The sequence below is a fragment of the Phaethon aethereus genome, assembly GCF_964289735.1.
Source record: "Phaethon aethereus genome assembly, chromosome: 16".
Lineage (NCBI taxonomy): Eukaryota > Metazoa > Chordata > Aves > Phaethontiformes > Phaethontidae > Phaethon > Phaethon aethereus.
This window is the reverse complement of record NC_138592.1, coordinates 14,632,739-14,645,594: the sequence shown is the minus strand read 5'-3', so window position 1 is coordinate 14,645,594 and position 12,856 is coordinate 14,632,739. Positions and strand designations below refer to the sequence as shown.

The following is a 12,856-nucleotide window of genomic DNA, read 5'->3' as shown; positions in this document are numbered from 1 at the left end:
TGTGGCTGGGCAGGCGCGCGGCAGTGGGGTGCTGCCTGGGCTCTCCAAGCACCCTGCCCAGCCCTGCAGATTTGGGTCCCAGGCCTTCAGGCTAGTGCTCTTGCCGAGTAGCCAGATCCTGCTGCCGCTGGCCGCCCCATTGCTGGCGTGGGCTGCAGGAAAGGGGGGCTGTGACTTGTTGGGGGGCTGCGTTTCCCAGAGGGGAAGTAGGGGCTGAGCCAGCTGCGCCCTGCCCGGCTCCCGCTGCCCAGCACGGGGCCCCCCAGCACGTCCAGGGCCAGACCCGGGACAAGCAATGGAGCACCCGGGTCCCCCCCCGTGCCCCATCCCGGGCCGGAACGGAGAGCCCCAGTGAGCCGGGTCCCTCCTGTGCCTCATCCCGGGCTGGAGTGGGGAGCCTCGGGGATCCGGGTCCCTTCCCCGTGCCCCATCCCGGGCCGGAGCGCGGAGCGCCCGGCCGGCCCCGTCCCAGCGGGGCGGTGCGCGGGGCGGTGCGCGGGGCGCGGAGGGGCGCGGAGCGGCGGGGGCGGCGCGGCAGGCGCGGAAGATGGCGGCGGGCAGGCGCGCCCCGCGCAGCGGGCTGTTGGAGCTGCGCGGCCCCGGCGGGCAGTGGCTCCGCGTCCTCCTCACCCTGGCCGAGGACGTGCTGGGGGTGAGCCCGGCCGACGGCCCGGGCCCCGGCCCCGGCCCCGGCGAGGCCCCGGCGGCGCAGCTGAACGGCGGCGAGGCGGGCTCCGCCGTGCCCGAGGCGCTCGCCAACATCAGGCGCACGGTGCGCGTCGTCAAGCAGGAGGTGGGGGGGCTCGGCATCAGCATCAAAGGTGAGGGCCGGGGCGGCGGGGGGGTCCCGGGGCGGCGGAGGCGCCGCGACCTGTTGCTGCCGCCTTCCCAGCAGCTCGCCCCACGCCCGGAGTAAAACTCCGCGGGGGGAGCGGAGCCCGGGCTGGGGTCTGTGCACCCCGGGCACTGACCCAAGCCAGCCCTTGTGCAGGACGAGGAAGGACACGCGTGACAGTGACGGGACCCGACACCGCCTCCCCCAGCTCGGGGACAGGGCAGCACTTTGGGGTGCAGCGGTGACCGGCCGGCCCCTGCCTGCCGAGCCCCGGCCCGAGCGGGGGGTCCCCGGCGCTTGGGAGCTGCAGGGGCTTCTGCTGCCCCTCTGCACGCAGGGGTGGGGTGCTGTCTTCTGAGGCGGCTGGGTGCCCGCTTATGCAAAAGCTGCCCTTTTACCGGCAAAGGGAGGGCTCAGCCAGCGTCTCCTTGTCCCCTCCGTGCCCCCGTGCTGAGAAGTGCCCCTTCTAAACTGTCGGCAAAGCGAAGGAAACGACCGTAAGCCCCTCGGAGATCTCCAGGCGCGGGGAGCTGGGGTGTTAAACCAACAGGCCGGAGTGCGGAGCAGTGTTACAGCCCCTCTTTCCCCTCCCGAGCTGCCCTGTTCCTCGGTGACTCGCCTGAACTTCAGGCTGGAAACTTCTTGGGCCAGCGCTGGCGTTTCTGCCGGCCTTTGCTTTTCACGTGGCTCCAGGCGTGCTGGAAACTCTGTGACAGGAGGATGAAACGGGCAGCAAACAGGCAGGCAAAGTGCCGTTGCGGTGCGTGGGTGAGAGAGTTGGTAACGCCGGGTGCGGCAGGGCAGGCAGCGGGCCCGGCAGCGGCGGCGAGGCGGCTCTCGCCTCCTGACGTGGCCTCTCCTCCCAGCTCAGAGGGGCCGCGGCCGCAGCCTCCGACTGCCTCTGGAAGCAGGGAGGTTTTGCCATCTGGACGTCCGGGTACTGGGACTGGATCGAAACGGTGCCGCTGGCTGTGTCTGTGGGGTGCGCCAGCCTGCCAGCCCTTCTTTTCGGGAAGCGTAAAGCCTCCTTCACAATAACCCCTTGGCTGCCAAGTTATTGCTAGCTCTGTGGCTCTCCCAGGAAAGGAGAAACGTCACTTGGTTCAGTTAAAACTTTATTTTTGCAGTGACATATGTGGAAACCAAGTAGTCGCCATCCAAACTGGGAGCTAGAAGCTGTTACGGGCGGTGGGGCAGCCCTGCGGGTGCCAGCGCCGCTGCTGGGGGAGAGCATCGCTCCTCCTCACCCGGGCTGCTGACGCTGCCCCGTTAAAACGCGTGCCAGCCCGGTGCCAGCCAAGGAGGCTTCGCCGCAACCCGGGGCGCGGGTGAGGTGTCCCGCCTTGGGACGTGGCGAGGGGACGGGCGCCAGAGCTGCTGGGCTGGCCGTCCCCTGGCTGGCGGGACAGCAGGCAGCCGAGCCGGCGGAGGCTCCTGGCCCTGGCAGGGGCTCTCGGTGCCGCTGCTGTACGGCCGGCTCGGCGGCTCGGAGCCCCCGCGGGGGCCTCTGACAGCTGATAACCGGAGCCCTCCGAGGGGCTTGGCAGGAGCCTGAGCAAGGAAATGCCTGTGGCACCGGGGCGGGCGGTGACAGCAGGGTGGCCTCAACATCTCCCTCCGGGATGAGAGCTTGTCTCCCGGAGGCTCCTCAGGACGGGCCGTCCCGGGGCGTGGGGCACGTCGGGGGCTGGTCCTGCCCGGGCTGGGGCTTGGCTGCTGCACCCCTGCTCCCCGGCACGCAGGCAGCAACGCCGCTCTGATCTCCCTGCGAGTTCAGAAGTTAACCCGCAAACCGATCTCCTCGAGCTGTCGGGGGGTTTGAATGGCATCCTTTTAGGCTGGAGAGCGGGGGCTGCTGCGCGGAGGGGAGCAAACAGCCTGGTTGCATCACTTCTCCCTGGCTCTTTTGCTTCTCCAAAAACATTCAGCTGTCTTATCTATTTAGATCATGAAGTCCTCAGAGCAGAGATGGTCGCTCAGCACACATGATTAATAATGCAAATAAAGACATGCTTTCCTGCCAAAATTGGCGGGGAGATGGCCAGGGTACGTGTTTGCTCTGCGAGGAAATCTGCGGCTGTCGGGAGTGGTTTTGGAACAATCATCTTTGTCTTCTGTAAAGCCCTGTGGCATTTTGGCTGCTGTGGTTGTTACGAGTGTGCCACGGGCATCCGAGGAAATGGGGCAGCGGGAGGTCCTGGTGTGGGGCCGGCGGGTAGCCGAGCATCCCCCTCCCCACCCGCTCCTCCATGTGCTCCAACAGCCACAACCGCTTCCTTTCTCTTCTGTTTCCAGGTGGCCGGGAGAATAAAATGCCCATCTTGATCTCCAAGATATTTAAGGGGCTGGCAGCAGATCAGACCGAGGCCCTGTACGTGGGGGATGCAATCCTCTCCGTCAACGGGACCGACCTGTCGGAGGCGACGCACGACGAGGCGGTGCAGGCGTTGAAGAAGACGGGCAAGGAGGTGGTCTTGGAAGGTAAGAGATGAGGATGTGAGGGGCGACGAGGGTCCTCCTGCTTCTGGGGGGCTGATCCCCATTTTTCCCGGCGATGTGCTGGGACCATGGGGGTGGGATGTCACCTGCATATGCATTTGCGTACTCTTTCAGGTGGAAGACAACACGCGTGGACTGGTTTATCAGCTCATCCAGAGAGCTGGATGTGACTACTGGGATGTCCCTCCGGAGAGGGAGAAGCGTGTGCCACTGCTCAATGCCCAGCGGCCCCGTCTCCCCGCTGTGGGACCGCGGGCAGGCAGCAATGGCAGGCGTGGGGCGGGCGTATGGGGTTTGCGGCTCTTCTGTCATACAGTGTCGCCCTGAGCTCTGCTGTTCCTGGGGCCGTGGAAAACCTTCTGCTTTTCCTGTGGTTTTTGTTTAAACCCGAATCCTGGGCTGAAGCGGGGCTGTACCGGCACCCCGCTCCTTGCTGGGCACCTTTTGGTTCGCTGGGGTGGATTTTGGGCAGGCAGGAGCTGCCTCCCTGGGGGGTGCCCGGCAGCTGAACCCCAACTGCAGCCTCTCCAGAACTGGAAGCTGAGGCTACAAACATCCCAGGGATCGTAGCCCTCGCTGTCCCAGGGGAGGCTGGAGCTGGTCCCCTGGGAATGGGGTCCCTCTCGGTACTGAGTGGCTGGTCCTTGGTGTGTCCCAGCCCTGTGGGGGCTGGCAGGCTGCAGGAGTCCCCCGAACCCCGCTTGGGGAGTGGGTGAGGGCTGGTGCATTGGGAGCGTGGGAGGAGCGACCCTGCTTTTCTCCCGTTACACTTCACATCATGTCTGTTCGCTATTGCCCACCCTCTGTCAGCCTGGCCGGGCTGGGGTGGGCACCCAGGGTCTGTCCCCCAGGATGGGACCCTTCCCCTCCCCTCCCTGCTGGCCAGCCCCCTGGGCCGCCCCAGCTAACCAGGAGGGTCTCGGCACCAGAGACCCTTCCCAGTGTGGCTGTAGCACTGCAGATCCCACAGGGAGGTTTTATTTGGGAGCAGTGCTCTGGGCTCTGCTGGGACAAAGAAGAGCTCTGTGTCTTCTGCTGCCAGCGACCGCCGTGGCTCTGGCTTTCCTGCGCCTTCCGCAGATTGTCTCAGCTCCAGATTCTCATTTTTAGCTTTGCTCAGCCCTTTCTGCTGTGGGTTCCTCCTCTCCTGGGAGCCACAGGACCACGGTTCAGCCGGAGGAATGTGCTGCTCTGCACAGCTGCTGGGAGCAGATAGGGTTGTTGGTGGGGTTGGTTTTTTATTTTGACCAAAGAGAAATACAAGAGCCTCTTTCTCTGGGAGTCTGCGAAATTCCTCCCCGTCGCTGCTGTTCTCAGACCACCCTCTCTCTGTTATTTTCTTTTCATCCTTTACTTTGGCGTGGGTTTCCTTTCTGCTAGAGGTCCTGCGGGAGGTGGAGATGAGCTGCCCTTTTTGTAGAGAACAACTTCTCTCCCTGGACCACCGCCACCACCTCCTCCTCCTCCATCCCCCTGGGGAGCCGGGTGCTGCTGGACTGCCCTCCCAGGAGGCAGCTGTAGCTCGCTGAGCTCAGGTATGACCGCTGGGCTGCTTAGTTAATTAAAGCTCCCAGCAGGTACCCCTGGGCGGGGAGCGGGGCTGGGCTGGCTCCCACCACGACACGCCGGAGGCTTTGTGATTAGTTTGTAGCTGATGCCGTCGGGCTCCCGCGGCGGGGCGTTGCGCAGGGGTCTCTGCCGCCGGTCCGATTGCGGACATCGGGTACGCACGCGGTGCATCTCCATCTCCTCCCCGTCTTGGGCTTGCTGGCGTGGTACAGCCCTGCCCGTGGCGGGGCTGGCACCGCGGCGTGGTCCCTGTCAGGCTGTCACTGCCCTGCGGAGGTGATGGCCCTGCCTCGGGACGGGGTGTCCCCTGCCACCCCGGTGGCTCTCCAGGAGCCGGCTGGCCGAGTGCCCTGGAGAGGGGTGGCAGGGCTGGGACGCAGAGGGTGGCCTTAAAGTGCCTGAAGGGTGGCAAAAGGAGGGCTTCCCTGCTCCCTTCTGCTGCTTGGGCTCGCTCCGGGGCTCGACGAAAAGCGACACGATGGCCTTAACATCAAGCATGGGCTTTCCAGGCCCCGTGGGCTGCCGGGGGCGACTCTGACTTCCCTTATGGTTACTGCGTCGGCGCGTCGGGACGCTGAGGTGGGCTGAGACTCTCCAGAATGGCAGAGCTGGGGGCTGACGTGTCTAAATCCAAATATCAGCAGTGACTCCACGTGCCAGATCTCACCCTGGGCTGCTCAGCTTGGCTTCTGGCTCCTGGGTGCTGTTGCTGGCTGGGCATGAGGACACGCAGATACCTCTCGGCATGTCCTGCCAAGATTTTTTTTTCTGATGTGCCGAGCTACTCTCTTGATATTTGCAGGAGGAGTTTGACTGTATTTATATTATATTGTTATTTTGGGGAGAATTGCTCTCCCTTACCTTATTTTTTCCTGTTTTTTTTTCTGTTTTGTTTTGGTTTGGGTTTTTTTGCATTGTTTGGTATCCAGAGACCCTCCACGGCAGGGGAAAGGCTGATAAACATCCTTCCCGCTACCCTGGGAAGGGCTTCTGTGCCAGGAGTGGATTTCCCGGCGAGGCCTCTGTGCCGTATTGGCACGGGGAGAGAACTGGGAGCAGTGGGGAGGAGGAGCTGGGGCAGCCGCAGGCATCTCGGCTCCGTGGCAGCCCGGGGCTTGTTGACTGCCGGGGAAGCTCCTGGGGCTGTTGCAGCTCTCCAGGATTTGCTCGGCCAAGTAATAACTTGGAAGCTTGAAATTGAGAAAAGCTAAGGGGTGCCGGGAGAGCGAAGTGCTGGGGATGCCCGGCTCGGGCGGGCTGCTTGCCCGACCCGTGGGAAGCCCAGGAAGTCACAGAGGGTGGAGATGTGCATGGTGTGAAATGTGAAATACCCACAAAACTTAGGTGACCCTGGGGTAAATAACAGACGATGCAGAGTGGCAGGGGGTTTTGAGTGGAGGTGGGTGGTGGCACCCGGGGTTTGTGCGGTTCCCCGTCGCTGCCACCCGCCGGGGCGCAGGGCTTCAGGAGAGAAGGCTCTGAGCTGGCTTCCAGCCCCTTGCGGGAGAGTGAAGTGGATGTCTTCTGGCAGATGTGACGGTCTTTGGGGTCTGAGCCAGCTGGGCTTCGCCCTTGGCAAAGCTGCGTGTGCTCTCGTGGCTTAAATGTGGTAAGGAACCAAGGCAGAAACAGAGGTTTTGGACCTGCCCTAGGATGATGCAGAGAGACAGTCAGGGTCCGCATCCTCCTGCCCCCTCCACGCCTCGCTGCCCTGAAGCTTTGCTTTTTCTGGGGAGTTTTCTGGGGATGTTTCTCCTCCCATGGAGAGCTGTTCCAGGATCTCCCTGGGGTCATGCAGCCCATGGGTCACTGCTGGCCGTGCAGCAGAGGTGAATATCTAGGAAAGAGCTGGGGCACGGCATTTGGCACTGAGGGCTGGGACAGGGTCCTGGGGCAGGGGGTACAGCAGTGGCACCCCTGCCCTGCAGCATCCCATGGCCTCTTCCTCCCTGCGGTGGAAGGGTTTGAGTTGAGGCAGCTGGGACCAGCTGCTGCTGCCTTGTTCGTGCTCAGAGCCGGGGCAGGGGACGGTCCCTGGGTGGGATGCTGGACTGTGGCCACTGATGGCCGAGGCAGCCCCTGCGGTGTATGTTTTGGAAGCACGTCACAGCGTCAGCTTGAAGTTTACAGGTTGTCTCTTTGACATGTGTGTTTGCTGACCCCCCTCCCCCTGATTTCACATGCTAATTTTGCATCCTTAGTCCTGAGGCAGAGAGGGACCAGCTGGAGATGGGCTTAGCGTCTCCTTAGGGCCAGCGCTGGACCTCCGGGGCCTCTCTGGAAGCTTTCCTGACGCGATGGCCACCCGTACGGTTGGACCTTTTTGACTCACGGCACCGTATGGATGCTGCTGGAAAGCTCTCGGCGGGGAAACAGTGGGACCCGTCCTACCGCTGACAGCGCAGGCTTAAACCTCTCCGCCGTGAATCCGTGCCGTGATCCCTGGGCTGAAGCAGACTGTGCCGGCACCCGGCTGGTGGCGTGAGCGGCGGGTGGGTGCTCTCGAGCCTGCTGCCGGGTGTCCGTGTGTCTGGGGCTGCTTTCCTGGCTGGAGGAAGGTTTGTAGCTCCTCAGCAAAGCCCTCCAGGGTCAGGAGCTTGGCTTTGAGCGGTGCTGAGCCACGAGCATATGCGTGGGGCAGGTCGTGGTGCTCAGGGTCGAGGGCGCAGCAATGCTTGGTTTGGGCTTGTTCCTCATCCTGGGGAGGGATGGGCTGGCGGAGGGGGAGGATCTGTTACCCAAGAAGTAAAAACAAGGGATTTTGATGGTTTTGCACTTTTCTGGAGTGCTGAGGAGAAAAATAAACACAACTGCACCAGAGACAGAAGAGCAGGGCAGACCTAGGGCCTTTGGTTAAACACGTCCCCGTGCAGCTCGCTGCAGGGTTCGGGGTGCGCGCGATGCTCCGGCCGTGCCACAAGCAGCTGCTCCCACGTGGCCTCCCCAGAGACTTTTGCTCTTTCCTCAAAACCTAAAATAAAGCATTATTCAGTGCAAAACCCTGAGTGGCTAGAGGTCCTATTTGTCCCCTCTTCTCCCTACCGGAGGAGCTCAGCGGGGCAGGCCGTCTCCCCGGGGGCAGGGAGCCTGCGCGGAGGCAGCGTGGCTTTGGGGCGCGCGCGGATTTGCCCAGCAGCCACCGAGAGGGCTCCTTGCCCGCTGGAGGTGGAGCGCTTTTGGAGGGTGCTGGCTAACAAGAAGAGGGCAGCCATGCTGGGAGCCCCGGCACTGCAAGGTGTTAATTAAAAAACCCACCAGAACACCAGGACAAGAATTACAGTTACCGGTAGCAGAGATGATGCATAATATGGCCTGAGTTGTTTGCATTAACGAGATGGGTGTAATTAATGAATCCATTCAATACCAGGTGATTCTGCTGCAGTCAAGGGACTGGCAGAAGTGTAAGACCATCCGCTATAAAGCCAGTGCCAGGAAGACTCCACGGCTTTGTTTTCGCTTTGCAGGGACGGGCAGGGGTGCGGTGGCCGCGGCTGCAGAGCGGGCTGGGGATGGCACTGTCACACTGTCCCCCAGCCGTGCCGTGTGTCTCTGAAATGCAGCCTGCTGCTCTCATGGGACGGTGGCACCGCAGCCCCCATCAGTCCTGGCTCCCTGCGCCGGCTCGGGATCCCCCCACGCTGCGGGAATCCATCGGTGCGTCATCACCAGCCTTAAATCCTCCATAAAGCCATGTGCCGGAGAGGGACACGCACAGGCCATTGCCTAATTCTCCGTGCCCTGTCCTGGGCCGGGCGCTACTCTTCTCTGCTCCGTCGGGACGTGACCCCACCATCACGCAGTTAGGGCCAGTGACGTCCTCCGCGTGCTCAGGGAGCCACGGGCTGGCGCGGGGACGCTGCTCGGGTTTCAGCGGCCGGATGGTATCTTTCTGAACTCCAATTAGTTCCCAGGCTCTGGGATAACGGCCAGTCCCCGTTGCCAAGATTAATGACTCGGGGTAGAATCCAGCCTGGCTCAAATGCCTGCGGGAACGCGGCGGCTATTTATAACGGGAGGTGCAGGGCACGAGGCCGGTGGCCCCACGCCGCCTCCTTGGCCCCGGCCACCGCGCGGGGTAACCTGACCCACGTGCCGCAGCGGCGTCGCAGCCATTTATAGCTGCCTCCCGCTGGGGCTGGGCAGAGCGGGGCACCCCACGGGGCTCTGCCGCCGTGCCCCGCCGCCGCTCGTGTGTGCCATCTCGGGATTCAGAGGTTTTGGGGAGCTCGCTGAGATAGGAATGGAGGGGAAGATGGGTGGTGGTGGGCAGGTGAAGGAGAGGGATGGCAGGCTCTGCGTGCAGACTCTTCTCGGGGGAAAAAGGCTTTTTTTCCGGCACGAAATCAGTCTGCCATGGCTTTGCTGCAGCGATGGAGCTGGTCCACCGACAGCTGTCTACAAGAGTTGGCTGCAAAGCCAAGCTCGTGTCCCCCTCCTGCCACCCATGCCGCTGACTTGGACCTGGAGCGAAACTAGCTGTGATGGCTGGGGACGCGGCAGCAGGCACGTGTGTGTCCCATGGACCTTGCCCCAAGGGCCACCCAAGGGAAGCCTTTCCCAGAGCCACCAACTAGTCCCACGCTGCCTTCAGGGCAGGACCGCGACTGGTCCCACTGGGCTGTGGCGTGTGGGCCATCCACCCCTGATCAGTCAAAGCTTTTTGGCTGGTCCTGCCGACCTAATTTTCAGGATGTAGCTACGGGGCCCCATGAAGTCACGGTGACTTTCATCCCCGCATCCCCTAAACCTCGGGCACGGGCTGCCGTCCCGGCGCGGCTCTGAGGGCTCTGGCTCTGGAGCCAGACTCACTGGGCACCGAAAGCCGGTTGTTTGTCCCTGGTTTATAACTCATGGGGCAGGGCTGTGCGAGCTGCGAGCACACAGCTCGAGTCTTTTCCTGGGGCCAAGCCATGGTATTTGAGAGCTGTTGTTCCCAGTTGGCGCTGGGACCGGCTGTACCAGCACAGTTTGGACTGTGTAATTTTGGCCTGGGACTCCTGCCCATTCCCCGCCCCTTGCCTCCATGTGCCACCCCGGGGACCCGATCAGACCTGCATCTGTGAACTGATCTGGGTTAAAGGAAAGAAAAATGGGGGAAAAGGCCATTTTAACCCTTCCTGGGGGGCTCCCCGGCCTGGGATGGTGGGGCAGAGGTGTTGGGAGGATCCTAGGTGTCACGTCACCCTCTGGTACAACCTCGCCCACCAGTGCCGTCCCCTCCCGCACCCGCTGGGATGCTGGGAAGAGGACCTGCTGCAGCACCCAAGGGTGACGGCTCCGGGGAGGTAGCAAAGGAGGTGCCAGCTCTGGTGCAGGGAGGGTGCAAGGGGTCTCAGGGTGGCAGATGGCTGCTGGTGGGCAGGGTGAGGCCACCATGGCCCGGGCCGTGCGCTCAGCCGGGTGCTGCCTCTCTTCCAGTGAAGTACATGAAGGAGATCTCCCCCTACTTCAAGAACTCCTCCGCGGGGGCGACGGTCAGCTGGGACCCCTCTCCCGCCACCCTGCAGAAGCGGTCGTCCCCCTTCCTACCCCCTCGGGAGCTCCAGGAGGGCAGGACCGTGCCTCTGAAGATGTGCTACGTGTCCCGCAAGTGCCTCCCCGCCGACCCGGAGCACAGGTCAGGGCGTGGTGCCGGGGGGTGGCCGATGCCACCGCAGTGCCCCGGGGCACTGAGGACCATGGGGACCCAGCGGGGCCGTGTCCCTGCAGGTACCTGGAGGTGTGCTCGGCAGACGGGCGCGTTGCCCTCTTCCTGCGGGCGAAGGACGAGGCCACGGCGCAGTCGTGGCTCAGCGCCATCCAGGCCAACGCGGGCGCGCTGCTGCCGCGGGTGAAGGAGGAGCTGCGGGCCCAGCTGGCGGGCACCGGCACGGCGGCCGGACGGGATATCAAGCACGTGGGCTGGCTGACTGAGCAGGTACCCCCATGCCTCCTGCTGCCCCTCATCACCGTGCTGCCGCTGGCCCTGACCCCCAACCCTTGCAGCTCCCCAGCGCCGGTACCAGGAACCTCTTGGCCGTCCTCACCGAGAAGGAGCTGCTGCTGTACGGCAGCCTGCCGCAGAGCCGTGATGCCCTGGGCAAGCCCGTGCACAGCTACCCCCTCATCGCCACCAGGTAGGGGCCACCGGCCCAGCGCCCTCCTGCCCGGCGCAGGGGACAGTGGTCAGGGCCGGGACAGGGGGTGATGGCAGAGGCCTGGGGGTGAGGGCAGGGTGTCGTGGCCGGGGCTGGGGGCGACAGCAGAGCCCCGGGGACAATGGCAGAACCCAGGGGTGAGGGCAGGGTGCCAGGGGTGAGGGCAGGGTGTCATGGCTGGGGCTGGGGGCGATGGCAGAGCCCCGGGGGTGAGGGCAGGGTGTCATGGCCGGGGCTGGGGGCGATGGCAGAGCCCTGGGGGTGAGGGCAGGGTGTCATGGCCGGGGCTGGGGGCGATGGCAGAGCCCCGGGGGTGATGGCAGGGTGCCAGGGCAGAGCCCCGGGGTCAAGGGCAGGGTGTCGTGGCTGGGGCTGGGGGCGACAGCAGAGCCTCGGGGACGATGGCAGAACCCAGGGGTGAGGGCAGGGTGCCAGGGCAGAGCCCCGGGGGCGAGGGCAGGGTGTCAGGGCCGGGGCGGTTCACAGCGGAGTGTGCGGGCGTGCGCGGGGCTGATCCGCGGGGCTGCAGCGCCCCCTGCCGGCCTCTCCGCGCAACCACCGGCGCGGTGCGGAGCGCGGTGCTGAGGCGCGGTGCTGAGGCGCGGTGCTGAGGCGCGGTGCGGTGCCGCAGGCTGGTGCACTCGGGGCCGGCCAAGGGCTCGGCGCTGTACGAGGCGGAGCTGTCGTTCGCGCTGCGCACCGGCACCCGGCTGGGCGTGCAGACCCACCTCTTCAGCCTGGAGAGCCCCCGCGACCTGGCGCTGTGGACCCGCCTGCTGGTGGACGGCACCCACGGAGCCGCCGAGCTGGTCCAGGAGGTTTCGGCAGGTCAGCGGGGAGCTGGGGGGGCCCGGGCGGTGGGGCGGGCAGCTGCCATCTCACCCTGTCCCCATCCCCGTCCCCAGCCTGCACGTGGAAGGGGCAGGATTGCACCCTGTCCATCCACATCGACAAGGGCTTCACCATCTCCACCACCGAGCCCGGGCTGAGCAAGACTGTCCTGCTCCAGCAGCCCTTCGAGAAGCTGCAGATGTCCTCCGATGACGGCACCAAGATGCTCTACCTGGACTTTGGTGGCCCGGAGGGAGAAATTGTGAGTTGGCTTTACTCTCACCAGCTCCCACCCATGCTCCCACCGGCCCCAGGGGGAGAGGGGGAGCAGAGTACCCATGGCACCCATCCTGCCCGGCATGTGGGGGTGAGGCATGGCTTGTCCACCCACTCCGGCTGCACGCAGCCCCCATGGTGCATGGCCCTTCCCAGGGCCCTGCTAAGGCTGTGGTGGGGTCTGGGGGACTGTGGGTGGTCCCTGCCTGCCCTGCCGCAAGCAGAAAGCTGGCTGCTTCGGGAACAGCCCTCCCCATTGCAAACGTCCCTCCGTTCCTTTCTTGCAGCAATTGGACCTTCACTCCTGCCCCAAAACCATCGTCTTCATCATCCACTCTTTCCTCTCAGCCAAGGTGACCCGGCTGGGGCTGCTGGCATGAAGAGGGAGCGGAGCAGCCCCAGTCCCTGGTCTGTGCACCTCCCTCCAGGCCAAACCCAGCTGCAAGCCATCCCAAGGAGACCGGAGGCCCCGCGGGTCACACCATCCCTGCCAAGGAGAAGTACCATCTGGCTGGGAAAAACAGCTCCCGGGGTGTTTGGGGGCAGCGGTGGGGTGAAACCCCTCTTGGGTGGCAGCACCTGGACTTCTCCGGTCCCTTCTTCCCCTCCTTCCTCCCACTCCGATGCTCAGTGGTGGCTGGAGAAGCCCGGTCGGAGCCTGCCGCAAGTGGCCACGCGGTCGTCACCCCAGTGCCTTGTGAGATGATAT

At 64.3% G+C, this 12,856-nt stretch overlaps 1 protein-coding gene across 1 annotated transcript; it reads left to right on the top strand.

Annotated features, from left to right (window-relative positions):
• Window positions 1-406: 406 nt before the first annotated feature.
• Window positions 407-12,527, top strand: SNTA1 (syntrophin alpha 1; the record flags this gene model as incomplete). The annotated part of the gene is made up of 8 exons (XM_082007217.1): window positions 407-821; window positions 3,131-3,316; window positions 10,322-10,520; window positions 10,613-10,820; window positions 10,889-11,019; window positions 11,672-11,868; window positions 11,946-12,133; window positions 12,435-12,527. Exons 1-8 carry the CDS (start codon window positions 548-550, stop codon window positions 12,525-12,527), a joined length of 1,476 nt encoding a protein of 491 aa, XP_081863343.1. The 5' UTR covers window positions 407-547.
• Window positions 12,528-12,856: the final 329 nt, after the last annotated feature.